General features: G+C 40.5%; 1 protein-coding gene and 1 long non-coding RNA gene across 2 annotated transcripts; one reads left to right on the top strand and one right to left on the bottom strand.

Moving 5' to 3' along the window:
* The first annotated feature begins 2,830 nt into the window (after positions 1-2,830).
* LOC143324924 (uncharacterized) lies at positions 2,831-5,081 on the top strand. The gene is made up of 4 exons (XR_013077494.1): positions 2,831-2,926; positions 3,802-3,837; positions 4,848-4,885; positions 4,985-5,081. It is a non-coding gene; the product is annotated as an uncharacterized LOC143324924 (long non-coding RNA).
* A 2,162-nt stretch (positions 5,082-7,243) lies between these two features.
* Positions 7,244-13,816, bottom strand: nfkbid (nuclear factor of kappa light polypeptide gene enhancer in B-cells inhibitor, delta). The gene is made up of 12 exons (XM_076738026.1): positions 13,754-13,816; positions 10,402-10,538; positions 10,273-10,303; positions 9,784-9,974; positions 9,504-9,685; positions 8,869-8,974; positions 8,627-8,773; positions 8,485-8,536; positions 8,189-8,346; positions 7,717-7,833; positions 7,420-7,584; positions 7,244-7,315 (listed from the first exon to the last, which is right to left on the bottom strand). The coding sequence occupies exons 1-12, from the start codon at positions 13,767-13,769 to the stop codon at positions 7,244-7,246; spliced, it is 1,374 nt and encodes a 457-aa protein (XP_076594141.1). The 5' UTR covers positions 13,770-13,816.
* Positions 13,817-14,844: the final 1,028 nt, after the last annotated feature.

Below are 14,844 nucleotides of genomic sequence, written 5' to 3'. Positions count from 1 at the left end.
ATAATTCATTGGAACCCACACACACTGCCAGATTTTCTCTCTGCTTCCGTTAGTCAAGACCACTGTGCATCAACTGGGATCTATGAAGAAATATCTGCAAGTCTTTGTTTTAGAAGGAAAAGTGCTTATATGAGTGGTCACATTAAGCTAACATCATAAAAACCAGCAGATGAATATATATTTGGATTTGTAAATCGTCTTTGAAAGGCACAATCTGTTATCCAATGGAGCTTAAAATCGCAGCTGAATTAATTGATTTACGCATTAAATACACAGATTTAACCGTTTAATCAAAGCTATTAATGTTTTCAGCTGATATCTATTCTCCAATGTTCAAACGTTGTTTGTTCGAGAAACACCAGATGCATATTTTCAATTTTTAACCCTAAAACTACTCTTCAGTTACATCTGTGAATATACTTCAGCACTGATCGGGCCTTTAAAGTTTTTAACAATGGCAGCTATTGAATTGATAAAAGAAGAACATCTGTTTGATTGAACCACATTTAATAAGCACTTGAGAGCGAGAGTGTGACAGCAGATCTTACAAGCAGAACATTAAACAGAAAATTAAGAGAGCAAACCCTGGAAGTTTATTGTTTGGCATTTAAAATTCTGCATTTGAATTAAATAAAAAAAACAAAAAACATCCTCGATAGCAGGAGGAACCCTTTGGCGCCTCCCAGTGTTAAAGTGAGTGAGTAAAGTATGAGTGTTACCTTTCAAGATGCTCACAGCTTTATTCTTAGTCCTGACAGTATGTAGGTCACAGCCTGGTTTGGGATTTCCCAGCTGTTTTGCTGGCCGCACCAACTACTCTAGCAAGTATACTATAACCTCAACCAATGACACTGCTCAGGCTCCATGTGTGAAGAGCTCATCTGTGAGCTGCATCACTTTAGGTCTCACCCCTCAGGCAAAGGCCAAATAAGAGCATGAGAACAGAGCATTTGTAAAGCGAACAACTCTACTATTAATCATGTGAGGACTGCATCATCTGTCTGTGTTGTTCATCGCAATCTGAAGTGGGTCAAAATGACAAAAAAGGTTTTTAGCTGGAAGTTGCTTAATGTTCTGGCTCCTGTATAGTTGAACAACTGAATTTTTCCTGTGATTTAGATGCATGAATATAGTCTTGAGCTGGGGCCAATAAGCTGCAAGCTTATAAGGCCTCCCAAGGTTTGCAGTCCAGATGGGCTTATTGGCACAAGCTCAAGACTGTATTCATGTACCCATCAAGGCTCGGAGCCACCTCTTCTTCTTTTTGTACTGGAGGAGGTGGGGTGGGTGGGGTGCTGTTCAGGGTGCACAGCTGACTGTTAAAGTTGCATTTATTCTTTAAGTATTTTCACGTCACAGTTTTATACACATATATTTCATTTTCTTGCGTTTTCCCCCAAAACAGCTCGAAAATGTTCCTGCTCAAAGAGCGACAGTTCAAGGTAAGTTAAATAAAGGTCAGATCAAACAAATCAGACCCTTATCTGTAAAAATGCATTGTATTTTTATGTTACATGCAGTTTTAAAACTGCAGTGTTTCATTCTCTGTTCATTTTGCTCAGGTCCAGGGGTCCTGATGCAGAATCAGGCATTCCAAGGGGTAAGTATTTTTCTTTCTCCTGAAACAATAACTAAACACTTGTTAATGCCTAAAATCTAGATGCCTTTTATTTTTAATGCTTTTTAAGAAAAGACTAACCTAAAACTCATTTCACAGCTTAGTTAACACAGAGCCAAAGAGCCATGGACATTAGGTAAGTGTCTCACAAACATCTATTTTCGGCAGAAGGAAGCTGAAGGAGATCAAACTTACCCTCCACCTCTCTCCTCCACAGCGTTACTGATTGTTGCCATTAGGTGGCAGCAAAGACTCTGATCACAGCTGAGGACAATCTTTCCATGAACACGTGAATCCTCCTTCAAATATAATGTTACTTTGCTCCTTTTTTAATGTTTTTATCATCAGAACCGTTCCTGATTATGTGCCAGTTGTATATGGTGGCACTAGTGTGGTTTGTTTGTATTTTTGTGACTTTCAGATTGATGCAAAATAATAAAACACATCTTTAAACGAAATGTTTCTGTCTTTTTTTTCCTTTTTTTTCCGCATCATTATTTCATTTTCAGGCCATTAGAAGAAGACCAGTGAGCAGCCCTCTTTCCTTGCTGCACTCCTGCTTGTGCTGACACTGCAGTCAGTTCAGTTACACATGCAGTAGTAACTACCAGCAGCGAGACTGTGAATGATTTATGTGCTGCAATGTGCAGCTCTTGGAGAAGGCTGTCTTTAAAGAAATACACTTAATTCTATGTACCTCTGTGCTGTTCATTGGCAGATTTTCCACCGTAGTGAGCCTGGCAGCCTCTGTGAACGTAAAAGCTGCTTATGTAGGCTATATTTTCTCCCTGGAGTTGCAGGAGCAGGTTGACTGCACTGCACAAAAGACAACACATGAGATAGAAAATGGTGCATTTTGAGGGTAAAAGCTCCAGTTTATACTGTTAAAAGAGAAACCGGGGAAGGTTATCTTGGATCAAAAGCTACCACACACACACTCATACATACTACACAAGCCAGTATAGTACTCAGTAGATTGCTGTAGACTGTCGTACTGTGACAAGATGATATTATCTGTTTACCGTACTATTTTTTCTAACTTTTGGTGACTGTGGCAGTCCACCACCCCTTGTCCTCCACACCCAGGCAGAGCTATCACCCTCATAGGAGCAACTGGCTGCTGTGAATGCAATGCCTTGCTGTGGCCACCAGAGGGTCCCTGCTGAGTTTACACTTGCACTTCTGAAGCAGTTCTGCCTGCTGCCCTGTCGAGCTATATCCATCCTTAAACTGCAACCCAGCAACCTGCTAAATATCTGAGAGACGGAGCTCCTCTGCATCTCTACACTGCAGCCATGGCCACCACAGGTTTGATTATTTTTTCTTCTTATTAAGGGTGTAAGCAACATTAAACAGTTAAAAGCTATGAGAAAGAGATGAGATAAATTAGTTGTCTGGTTAATATATGTGTGAACATTTTGTGATATCATTTGACTGACTGATAACGTGACTTGTTTTATTTGAAGTCCTGGCTTATGTAGTTAATTAGCCTGCTGCATTGTTGCTACAGTGCCAGTTTACTGCTGATGCATAGATCTGTGTGAGAACAAAGGAAGTTCTTCAGCAAACTCCCCTCTGAATGCACAAATAAACAACAATAAAGATGCTAAGCACGGTCAAGCTGAGCAGTCTTTGTGGCAGAGGGATAACAGTGGTAAGAAATACAAGCTCAGCCACTTGGGAGTGAGGGTTCAGCAACATGCAAGCCGCATTATTGACGCCCAGATAGCGTAAAAACCTGGCACAGGCTGTAGCCTAAAACAGTTATATCTGCAAAGTAAATCACCTCTGTGGTCAAAAGCAGGAATCTCTATTAACTGTGTAAAAGTGGTCCCATCCACTCCAAATCACCTTTCAAACACTTTCTACTATCCAGGCTCTGGTTTTTCTTTGCTGCTGTGATGATACCCCTGTATCCTGCTGCTGGCTTGCAACCCACTTTTTCATGGTGCATCTTTTTCTGCTGAGCGAAGATGCTGCATTGAGCTCCTCTCAGTGGGGAAAAAAATTACTCCCGAGGAGTTGTGGAGCCAAGCCTGCAGATCTGAAGTGCTGCAAACCTTGCTGTCCATGCTGATGCACTGAACACAAACCCCTAAAGCTCATTGCCGTCTTTGCTGCTGCGATCAAAATAACATCTACATTTATGAGGCTCTATAACTGACCAGACTCTTTGTTTGCAGAAACGGTGTTTCCTGACCGAAGTGACTTTGATTATGGTAAGATTGACACCAACTACTAATTTTAAAAATCAAAAGCACCATGTTTATCATATCAACTTTCTCACTATTGTATGTTTTAAGCTCATCATGAACTCCAGTGGGTTTGTTTGGTTAAGTCCTGTGCGGTTTTGTCCTTTATAGATTATGAGACACTGCGGACCACAGGGGTTATTCTTGCTGTAATTATGTTTGTCTCTGGCATTTTAATAGCCCTGAGTAAGTTTAGACTTTCTCTTGTATATCACTTGAATACAGAGGCTTTATCACCTTTACTGTACATAAGCACCTTGACCTTGTAACTAATCTATCATTCCTCAAACAGGTAAAAAATTCACAAAATGTGTAAAATCCTCACCCAAGTAAGAGTTGTGCAAGGCTTAGTGGATGATCCGCCTGTGCATGCTGTATGACCTTGACTTGAAGGGAATACCCAACCAGTGTGGAAAAACATCTTTTCTAGTATTGCTCTTTGACTAAAACTGAGTTTCCCACATCATTTTCCTATCCCTGCCCTGGATGCCTTTTCTCTAAATACCCACTCCCTGTTCTGCATACACAACCCAGAACACACTTCCAACACATTAAAGGCTTTACACAGAACTTTGTGTGACAAATCACATGTGGGTAGTACTTTCATATCCTCTTTATCTCAGCGCTTGCTCTTGATTTCAAAACGTATGTATCACACTCCTCATGTGTTGGTAGTGAGTGGGCAGTGTATATTCTGAGTTGATCGCATGCCGCTTGTATGGCAAGACGAGAAGAAAGACGAGGGCTGCTGTTTGAACAGGACAAAGAGCTGCATTTTGGTCTATAGTTACACCCCCGAACTCTGTGGCTTCAACTGATTTTGCACCCTATAACCCTGCTAATGGATGCACTTGCTCAAATTCAACTCCAAGTTGAAGTTGGGGCCACAGTTTTCAAACTATATTTCATAATCAGTAATGGTGATGAATTACAAAAATCCAATATTTACTCATTTCTTCTCTTATTTCTGTTTGCAGTTCCAGCTCATCTGGTACCCAAATTCCAAAGACAGAGGGTAATTCACTCACTGTTTCTGGTCATTACCTGCTTAAATGTGCAATAATGTTTCTTTTCTCTTTGGATTCTTTCTGATTTCTTTCCTTTTCTTTCGCAGTACCTCCTCAAACTGTATAGAAAATGTAGAATATACTTGAAAAAGAGGAGGTCGTCACTGGAGCCACGCCAGCAAATACACACCATGGCCATTCCTCTTATGGCCAATATACCTCTGCCAGCTGGGTGATCAAGGAACAGGTCTTCCTAACCTGGTTTCACTGGGTCTTCCTCTGAATTCTGTAGAGAGTCTTAAGTGAGCAAAACATCCATCTATATATTGCTCAGTATTGCGCGACTGTAGAGATTAAAAGACAAATAAATAAATAAAAAATACTCTCAACCATGAGACATGTTAAAGTACTTTTAATCACACAAATGCAACAACTGTTGTCTGCTTACATTTTACTCCTGTGAAACAATAAAATTAAGAGCATGATTAAATATTCACAGATTAACAAAATCTCCAGGTTGAAACAAAGAGCTGCATGCGCTGATCAATTGTAACAATTTACTTTTTTTTCTCAATTTCTGTTTAGTCTGCTTTCTCGGGCCTCTCAAGAAAGCTAAAAGAAATAGCATGACAAAATAATGAAGAAACCAATAAATGGATTAGTATAAATATAACGTACTGTACAATACAGCCAAATATAGCTTGATGAAAGTTGAAAAACAATGTTCTGTAACTTGTTTTAATTTGAAAATGCTTTGACAAATATAACAATGGATTAAATGTGTATTAAAATGTTGATTTGGGGTTTTATTATCGGTCATTTCTTCTGTTATAAATTAAGGCAAAGGTATTAAAAACAAAATCATTGTGTGTAAAACCTAAACAATGAGACCACTGTTTAAAATAAACTCAAACTCTTGTGTACTCAATATGATTTCATCTATGTCTTTAGTAATTTCATAACAATCCAAAACATGAACGTGTCACTTGAAGTGATCTACAGTGAAATAGAAGTCATATAGACATGAGAAAATGTCATCATGCTGTTTGTGACTTATGACACTGATCTTTCCTTTGTGCTTCACAGGAATTTACAGTGTGTGATAACAGGCATGACACATAGGTGAGAGATGCCTCAAGCCTTATTTATCACTCAAATTTCAGTCAAAACCAGACCTAATTTCTCCTGTGACTAAGGGTCAATGCCATGGCAGCAAATGTTGGTGGAAACTGGGCTTGAAAAGTAAATGCTCCTTGAGTGTAACAGGCATGGCTTTCTAGTGGGACGCTGTATTTTCCATGCTGCTAATATCTCTCATCAAATATAAGTGGGACTGTTCAAGGGTGCCCTGAATCATCAAAACAATCAAGTGGAACTTTTTAAATACAGTGTTATTGTACTTTTATTCATGACTCATGGCTAAAATGTACAATCATCAGGCAATTTGTCACCACGCTTACTCATGTAATGTCTCTGTGATAAGAACATTCTTTGTTGTAATCAGTTTCAAATACATAATAGTTTTACACAGTAAAGTCTCGTTTTCCACAAAGAAAATAAATTGTACCAGGTGTTGCACAAATAAGTATGATGCATACAGAAAGAGAGTTAAATTATAGGATAGATTAGTCTCGTTTTGAACAAACACATTCTTAACATAAGCGCCCATGCTGACTGAAATCAAAACCATCACTCAGTGTATCAATATGATAACTTACCATGATGGGGGCTTTTGGCAAGAGAGTCAGAGGGCGTTCAGGGACATTGTCCTGGAGGTCATATAAACAATTTCATAGAAATCAACATTAAACTGGGAGTGTAGCCTATTAGGAAAATGATTACCCCACCTTCCACAGCACCATCTGTACCTTCTACTTTATGAAGGTAATTAATATTCTTAATTTCTGCTCATTTAAAGGCTTTCATTTCAAAATGTTAAATATCCACTTTGACCATTATAAATACATTAATTAAAGTGTCTCTAAGAGTCAGAATTTTTAAGACAAACAAAACACATGCCAATTTGCCAGCAACAGCAGGTGGAAAGGCTTGATGGAGGATATCACATTTGGAATGAAATGCCTCACCTACACATCAATACTTCACCTTGTGCGGAGAAAAATAAATAAAGCAGTAGGTTTTAAAAGACACTAAATTTAAGCTTTATGCGTTAAAGTATGATTTGTCTAATCCAGTGTGAATTATATCAAGAGATTTTCTATGCCAAACTAGTTAATAATTATATAACTGTTAATAATTTATAGGCCAGAGACTCCCAAAAACCACTTAACAATAAATCCCCTTGTCAACAGAGGCAACATGTTAAAGACTCATTCCCTCCAAATGGGGATTACAAGTGATTCAAATCATTCCTGGTCCTGCAAGGACACGATACGGCGACGAGACGAGGCGCTTCGTTTCTTCAGCATGAGCTTGAGCTAGAAATGAAAAGATAAGTTAGGGCTGATGAACTGACAAACACCGCATCCGCAGGGCCAAGCCGCATGGCTCTGGCTGGCTGTTAAAATGATGGGAGCCTCACCTGCTCTCCCTGGAGGCCACTCTGCAGCAGGTGAGCCGGCTGGTCGTTCTCCAGGTTGCGGATGCTGGGATCAGCTCCTCTGCTCAGCAGCAGCCGCAGGATCTCCTCCTGGTGGGGGTTACCATGGAGACCAGCTGCCATGTGTAAAGCTGTGTGGCCATGAGCCTGTGGCGAAAGCAAAAATGCAGCATGACTCAGAAGGTTTACAGTCAGGTGTGTGTACAGTACATATATTTGTACATAAACGTATGCATGTTTAAAATCCACTTTTGAGTGTTGCATCAGTGTGGGACTCACTTTCAAATTGACAAAGTCTTTCATGCTCGGCAGGGGAATCCTCAGCAGATAACGCACCAGATCAACATTCCCCTCCTTTACAGCCAAGTGCAGCACGGTCTTGTTACTTTTGATTTCCTGGAAATGGACGATTGGAAGTGATGGGAAAAACAACATGAAACCACATGACAAAACCACAAGTCAGACTGAGACGTTTAGTGTCAAACAAGAAAGAGAAGACAAAAGAGAGAGTGTGTATGTGTGTGTGTGTGTGTGGGGGGGGGGGGGCATGGCTTGAACTATGACATCATCACGGTTAGATAAAACCTGGGCACTTCCCCTATGAACTGTAAATATGACTGAAAGGTCAGGGTTTAACATGTACTTTGATGCTTCTGTACCTGCTTGCTGACCCAAACTAATCTGTGCATTCATCCATCTTTTACTGTTGTCTTTACTGTGACACATCTGTGCTAATAGAGCTGTGCTGTACCTGGCTGAGGAGGGACGCCCCGGTACTGAGAAGCATCTGCACACAGGAGAGTTTCTCTGCAGCCTTGGTCTGAAGGCTAACATCTACCAGCCCACTGCTGGACAAAGCCTTCATGGTGGCACTGTGAGAAATGGCTGCGCAGTGCAGAGGAGTCATTCCTGAGGTGAAGAAGAAGACACACGAAACATTTGAACTAAGGCTCTAATATTTTTGGTCCAAATCATAATGTCCAGCTATAGCTTCCTTGTTGTTTAATCATTTGCACTATAACAACAACTTGTAAAACATTAAATCACCTTCAAAATTGCGGGCCTCCAGGTTGACTGCTGGCCTGCTGGACAGAATGGCCTGCAAAGAAAAGAATGTTAACGTCTGCTCTCTGCCGACTTCTCTGACCTGCTGTGATAGCCATGCCAAAGTTATTCAGTAGTTCTTTACCTGCAGAACCCCAGGTAAGCCATAGTGTGCAGCCAGATGAAGGGCAGTTTGTCCTTTGACATCACAGGCATTGATGTCCGCTCCTAACGACAGCAGATCTTGCACGATCTCTGGCTGGTTTGCTGTCACCGCCACCAGCAAAGCAGTCTGCACAAGCACACACACACACTTCATTTTGAGAAATTCTGATCCTATGCTTTTGTTTGTAATAAAACATGTCATTTCTACTTGTTTTTTCATACCTTTCCCTTGTGTTCTTTGGCATCAAGCCTGCCTACATCCCTCAGCCTCTCTGCAGCAGCAAAGGCACACTCCCTGAGGCCCTTGGCCGTGTAGATGTGTAGGATGCTAACAGAGCAAGAGTACATGATGAATTAGTTTCAAACAACACTGGAAAATTGTGGTAATCCCCACAGTCAATTTCACACCATTCCCTTTCACAGTTGAATATGTCTTTCCATGTTATCTGAGTTTCTAATCATCGAGCATGAGTGGCTGACTCATTGACCTCTTTTGGTTTGCTTAATCTTTCTAGGATTGCCAAACTGCACACATGGCTCTCACTTTTTGCTTCCTACTGAAAACGAAACTCCTCTGGAGGTAAATATGTGCACTTACATCTGCACATTCACACAACACAGTATTGCCAGCAGTGTTGATTTAAGAGAGCCCAGAAAGAAAATGTGCATTGTTTTGAATCTTCTTTCACAAAATCTGGTGATTAATGAACGATTCAGTAGAGCAGTCTGTGACGTGTGTGTAAACTATCCTTATAATCTTGAAATCTACGATGTCAAAGAAAAATGAGAGGGTCCACATTTGCCAGATATAAGTTTCCTCATATAAACCCCACAGGCGTTCACTCATGAGCACTCACGTGTCCCCGTCTTCATCCTGCCTGGTGGCTCTGCTGTAGTCCATCCCGCTGAGCAGCATCCTGGCCTCCTCCAGCACAGCGGCATCCATCGACGAACCAAAACTCAGCTGTGTGGTCTGACTGGGAGCCAGAAGTGACCAAGAGGGAGCCATACTGGGGTCTGCGACTGTCATTGAGCACTCCTGCTTAAAGGAGCACAGGATGCGATTTAAACCAACAACTTAAAGGTACGATTGTACCCTTACAAATACAACGTGTTTGATGAAGGGATTTCTCTTACGTATGTCTGAGGCATTGCGTCTCCAAACTCGTGCCCCTGCTGCTGTGTGCTGTACTCAGATGTCATGGGGAGGTTGTAGGCTGCAGCATAGCTGGATCCTGGATGGCTGGGGTAGTAACTGAGTGTAGACTCTGGAGCTGAAGTCCACTGCTCATAGCTCACTGCCATGTCTGAGTAGCTGCTTGATGCACCTAGAACAGAAGAGGTGATCACTGATGACTCTGTCAGTAATATTTGCTCTCTGTTCGATATTATCCTAAAGATTAAATTATGAAAATACAAAGGCTGCTGATATCCTACAATAAAATCCCATGAAAAGACCAAAGACAATAATGTGTTATTCTATTTACTCCTGAAAAAATAGTACAGTTGAGCTCTGCAGCAGAGAGGAATACACTGTATCAACCATTAGCTATCAATTAATTGTTCATTTCAATCTTTTCATGGGAAATATAGAAGTGTTGTGCAGAGAAGTTGTCCTTCTCTTACCTGTACAGGTGAATGATTCTGATGCAGACAACTGTTGGCGGAAGGAAAAACAAAGAGAACAGTCACACGTTTGTGATAATATTAGTATGAGACTTGGTGAGAGGCTGAACCCTCTGTGTGCTGCCTTACTGTAGCAGTAGTTGTAGCAGCAGGACTGGTGCTGGCCGCAGAGCAGGGAGGTGGCACAGAGGACGTTTCCCGCCTTCTCTTCTGCTCCAAGAGTTTCTTCACTGTGGGCAGAGTGCAACACGGCTTCTCTTTTGGTGCTGAAAAAGAAAAAAAGGACTGTTTGGTCACGTATTTTGTTCACATTGGATTGATATTACAGATCAATAGAGTTTAGAAACACTTGGGGCTTTTTTCAGTTGATTAATTCTTTGATCTGTTTAATGCTAGAAAAAGTAAAGCTGCAAATCAGTCTTGACATTGAAGGAGCTGGACCAAAGGGATTTTTGGTGTTTTTGATTGAAGATGACTAAAAGGAATAATGAATGATCAGAATAGTTGCCAATTATTTTTCACCTAATCCTGTACAGGTGAAAAAAATATAATACTTGAGTTAGACTTTATGAAGAATGTACTTTGTGCTATTTTTGTCGCAAGTCTACTGAAGTAGTCTTTGAGTACCACTTGAGTATACTTGAAATGTAAAATACTTTTAAATTAGCACAACTTTAAGTGTACTGAAGTCCACCAGTGAAAATCATGATTCATTAGCATTCAAAACACACTTCCACTACAATCATGTCACCAATGTGTTGGAAATATTCTTAAATATACTTAAAATTAAGTGAAATTGAAGTACTTTTCAAATGAAGCATGCTAAGAGTGTATCAGAAAGGATTTGTAAGTAAGTATACTTTTCATACAGTACACTTAATTACTATTAAAAGTATTTGTCATTTAGTACACTTAAGTACAATTTACAATACACTTACAATTAAGTACACTTTCAAGTACTACTTTAAGTATTGCAGAATTAGAATATTGATTTTAATGCATTTAAGTAGAACTTATTGACATCTATTTAGAAGTGCACATTCTGTCAAACATAATTTAAATTACACACAGAAAGTAAGTGTACTTGTAGTGACTTTTCTATAATTAAATTACACTTCTAATACACTAAAGTATAGTACTTTTGGACCTGGCTGTGTCTCCTGTCCAGAACTACAAAACTTGTTTGTCCTTCACTATCATTATCTTTTTGTCTTTATAAACTGCAAAATATATCAAGTGGGAAATAAATGATAGCGTTGATAATAATGTAAAGAATGGATATCCCCTGTTTCCTCTTGTTTACTTCCCATCTCATCAAGAGGAGTTTGGCCTATTTTTGACAGTAAATTATTAGTAAACCAAATGTAGGCTGACAAGTGTGAGACCATAAAAATAATGTTGCAAGCTTAGATTATTGATATTAAGTAATGCAGGTTTGAATAAAAACACTAAAAAGCTGTGACTTGGATGATATTGCCTGCTCAGTTTCTCCACGGTGGCATTTCCTGCTCACCTTTCGACATCAATATCAAATCCATTATACTATGAGTGTGTTTTCCTCCTGCTGATGCAAAAGCCTCATTTCCATTAAACAGGTAAAGGCAACGAGAAAAATAGGAAAAAATATTACAAAACAGAATTCTGATGTTTCCAGCCGAAATGCGGTGACCACACAGGTTGTTTCCTCAAAAACTTCAGCCCGTGTGTGAAAGATAAAGTGATATTTCCACCCCGTCTGTGGAACCAGGGCACAAAGATAAAGCTCTGACAAACCTCCTCCATTAGGAACACAGATCATGTGGCCATGCAAACCAGACAGATTCATCAGAAAAACTAGCATGGGATTACCACTGCTTATTTTCTATGACATCTTCCTGTCTCGCTCCATTACGCTAAGAAACGCAAACCACATCTTCCTGCCTTTGGTGTGTCACAGGCACGTCACCTCAACACGTGTAGTTGCCTTGTGCGTTCTGTTGCATTTACATGTCTGGGAGGCAGAGCAGAAGAAGAGGGACATGCTTCTTTTGTCATTTCTCTTTTGCGCATGTGAACGTTGACTGCTGTGGTGAGCCACACAGGGACGAAACAGCTCTAATCGCCAGAGTAAATACAAAGAGGCTGTACTAAGAAAATGCAAATTTAGCTTGTGAGAGCGAAATGTGAGTTCACGGACTTGCTGCTTTCGACTTCTGCCTGTCAGTCGTGTCTTCTCTCTCTCTCTCTCAAAAGCAGCAATCTCACTTCCAGGTGAAAACCTGTCCTAAACAATAAGTGTGCTTGTGCTGCTGTGTGAGATGTGCCTCCACCACATGATAAAGGTCACTTTATCAGAAGAAATGACATCAGTCACTCAGTACATTTCAGCGACACTGAGTTTCATTTTCAAGTACAGAAGGTGTTACTATAGGTTACTCAATCCTGACTCATTTGATCTTTACAACAAAAGGCCACCTTTGACCTCTTTACACATGATGTAATGCTGCAACATGTAACTACACTACCAATATGAAGCAGCGGCTGAATAAACTCACCAGATGAAAGAAGTTGCGCAACCCTCAAAAATCTGCTCAGACACATCAAGTGAAAGAAAGTAGAAGTGAGCTAATGGCTTGTCAAGAGTGAGAGGACACACACCACACACACACACACACACACACATACACATTTGGGGTTAGAAGCGCCCACACGCTATGTTGGGCTACTCTGTGCCACATTCAAATAGGAGTTGTGGAAACCCCTGGACATTGAGTCATGTGCGTGGGAGGTTGGGGATTCCGACGACCTTTCTCTTCTTGCTCTCTCAGTAGAGAAAGAAAAGAAGTAGTGCAGAGCGAGTTTCCTCTTTTTGTGAACAACACAATGTGACAAAATATGTGCTCATGCAAGTCCGTGTCAAAGAAGACACGAACAAAGAAAGTTGTCACGTCACACAGTTTGCTTGTGTGGCATTAATCGAAAGGGGAAACGAAAAGAAGCAAACAAGGGTGGAGGTGCATCAGGGTTTCCCCAAACGCCCTGACTCTTGGATTCACCCGAATTCTGCTCTCATTCAACGAGAACTGAGAGAAAGTCTAACACACGAAGGTATCACTAAACTGTAACAGAAGAGGGGTATTTAATCGACTCACAGGAGTTTAGAGAGGATCATTTCAGACAGATCAAAAGTCAAAAATACAGTCAAAAGAAAATGTTTTTAAGATGGAGAACAGGTGTGTAAAAAGAAGGGTTATGAATAAAATCGAATTTTAAATGAGTCTTCACCACAATGCCGCCGCTAACCCAATTACCCATTAATGAATGTTGAAAAGTACAGCACAGTATGTTGTCCAGAAATGCAGTTACTGAAGTAAAATTCATAGTTTAAGCTACTGTCAAACCAGCGACATCAGAATGAAGCTGCCCTCATTGATAATATGAGACACAATCAAAAACACATATATTCTGCCATAACAACCAAATGGAAAGTACTTATACTCACATTTATCAAAGTGCATGTCAGAAACGGTGTTGCTTTGAAATCTTCAACAGGTCGTCCTCTTGGTCACTGCTCTGCTCTGAATGTAAAGAAGCGATTTACAGGACGGAGCCGCAGGTCTGTGATGTTCTGCTCGCCTGAACGCTGACTGGCTTGCTTCTGCTTGTACACACAGAGCACGTTGTTCCCCATCGCCGCCCCCAGCTGTGGTCACGCCCTCTAGAAGAGGGGAAGCCACACATTCAACATAAACCACGCGTCGGATAAATAGAACTGAACAGAATGTGAGAAAGTGTGATAGACTCTTATTAGCTGCGGGAACAACAACTGTTACAACAAACCCCAAAGCACACTGTGATCAGTAGATCATTTAGTGAAAGTAGCAAAATCATGTGGAAATAACTTTTTATTAGTAACAGTCCTGCAGTCAAAATGCTATTTTAGTGAAATCAGAGACGAATTATCAGCAAAATGTATTTCATGTAAAACTATGCAAAATGGCCCCAATCTGTACAGTATTACCAGTGGAGTAAAGTAACCTAGCACATGTACGCAAGTATTGTACTTAAGTACGACTTTGAGGTCTTTGTTGTACGAGCCATGAACGAGTTTAAAAAGTGATGAATTTTATAATAATATGGTTTGTGATGGTTTACAGTTTGGTATGGTGATATTGTTATTCATTACTGATACACCCCATGGATGCTGCTTTATACTTCTACTCCACCACATATCAGAGGCAAATATTGTCACTACTTTTGTTTAAGTGCAATAGTTGCTTTGATTTTACATTAAAACATATCATCAACTTATTAGACATGATGCATTGTTACAGATTAAAGCTGCAGTAGGTAAGCTGACTTGGCCAGACAATTTTAACCACCACAACTTCCATTCACTCCCCCTCCCTCTCCGCAGCCCTGCCACCAAGCCCCTCCTCCCTGCTGCGTCTGAGCGGCTGCCGCAACAACCAGTAACGTTAGCCTTAGCATCGGAAACAAGCTAACTCTATCCAGCCGCTACATCACAGTCACTAACATACCGTAAGCACTGCAGAGTGTTACTGTAACAATCACCATATTAGCTTTATGGTT

The sequence above is a fragment of the Chaetodon auriga genome, chromosome 8 (genome assembly GCF_051107435.1).
Source record: "Chaetodon auriga isolate fChaAug3 chromosome 8, fChaAug3.hap1, whole genome shotgun sequence".
Lineage (NCBI taxonomy): Eukaryota > Metazoa > Chordata > Actinopteri > Chaetodontiformes > Chaetodontidae > Chaetodon > Chaetodon auriga.
Note: the sequence above shows the minus strand (reverse complement) of the source record. Positions and strands in the feature narration are given on the sequence as shown.

Excerpts from the sequence above, each read along its gene's own strand:
- nfkbid (XM_076738026.1), bottom strand. Across the intron at positions 9,975-10,272 it reads AGAATCATTCACCTGTACAG|GTGCATCAAGCAGCTACTCA; the intron begins GTAAGAGAAGGA and ends CTTCTGTTCTAG. Across the intron at positions 7,834-8,188 it reads GGGCGTCCCTCCTCAGCCAG|GAAATCAAAAGTAACAAGAC; the intron begins GTACAGCACAGC and ends GTCCATTTCCAG.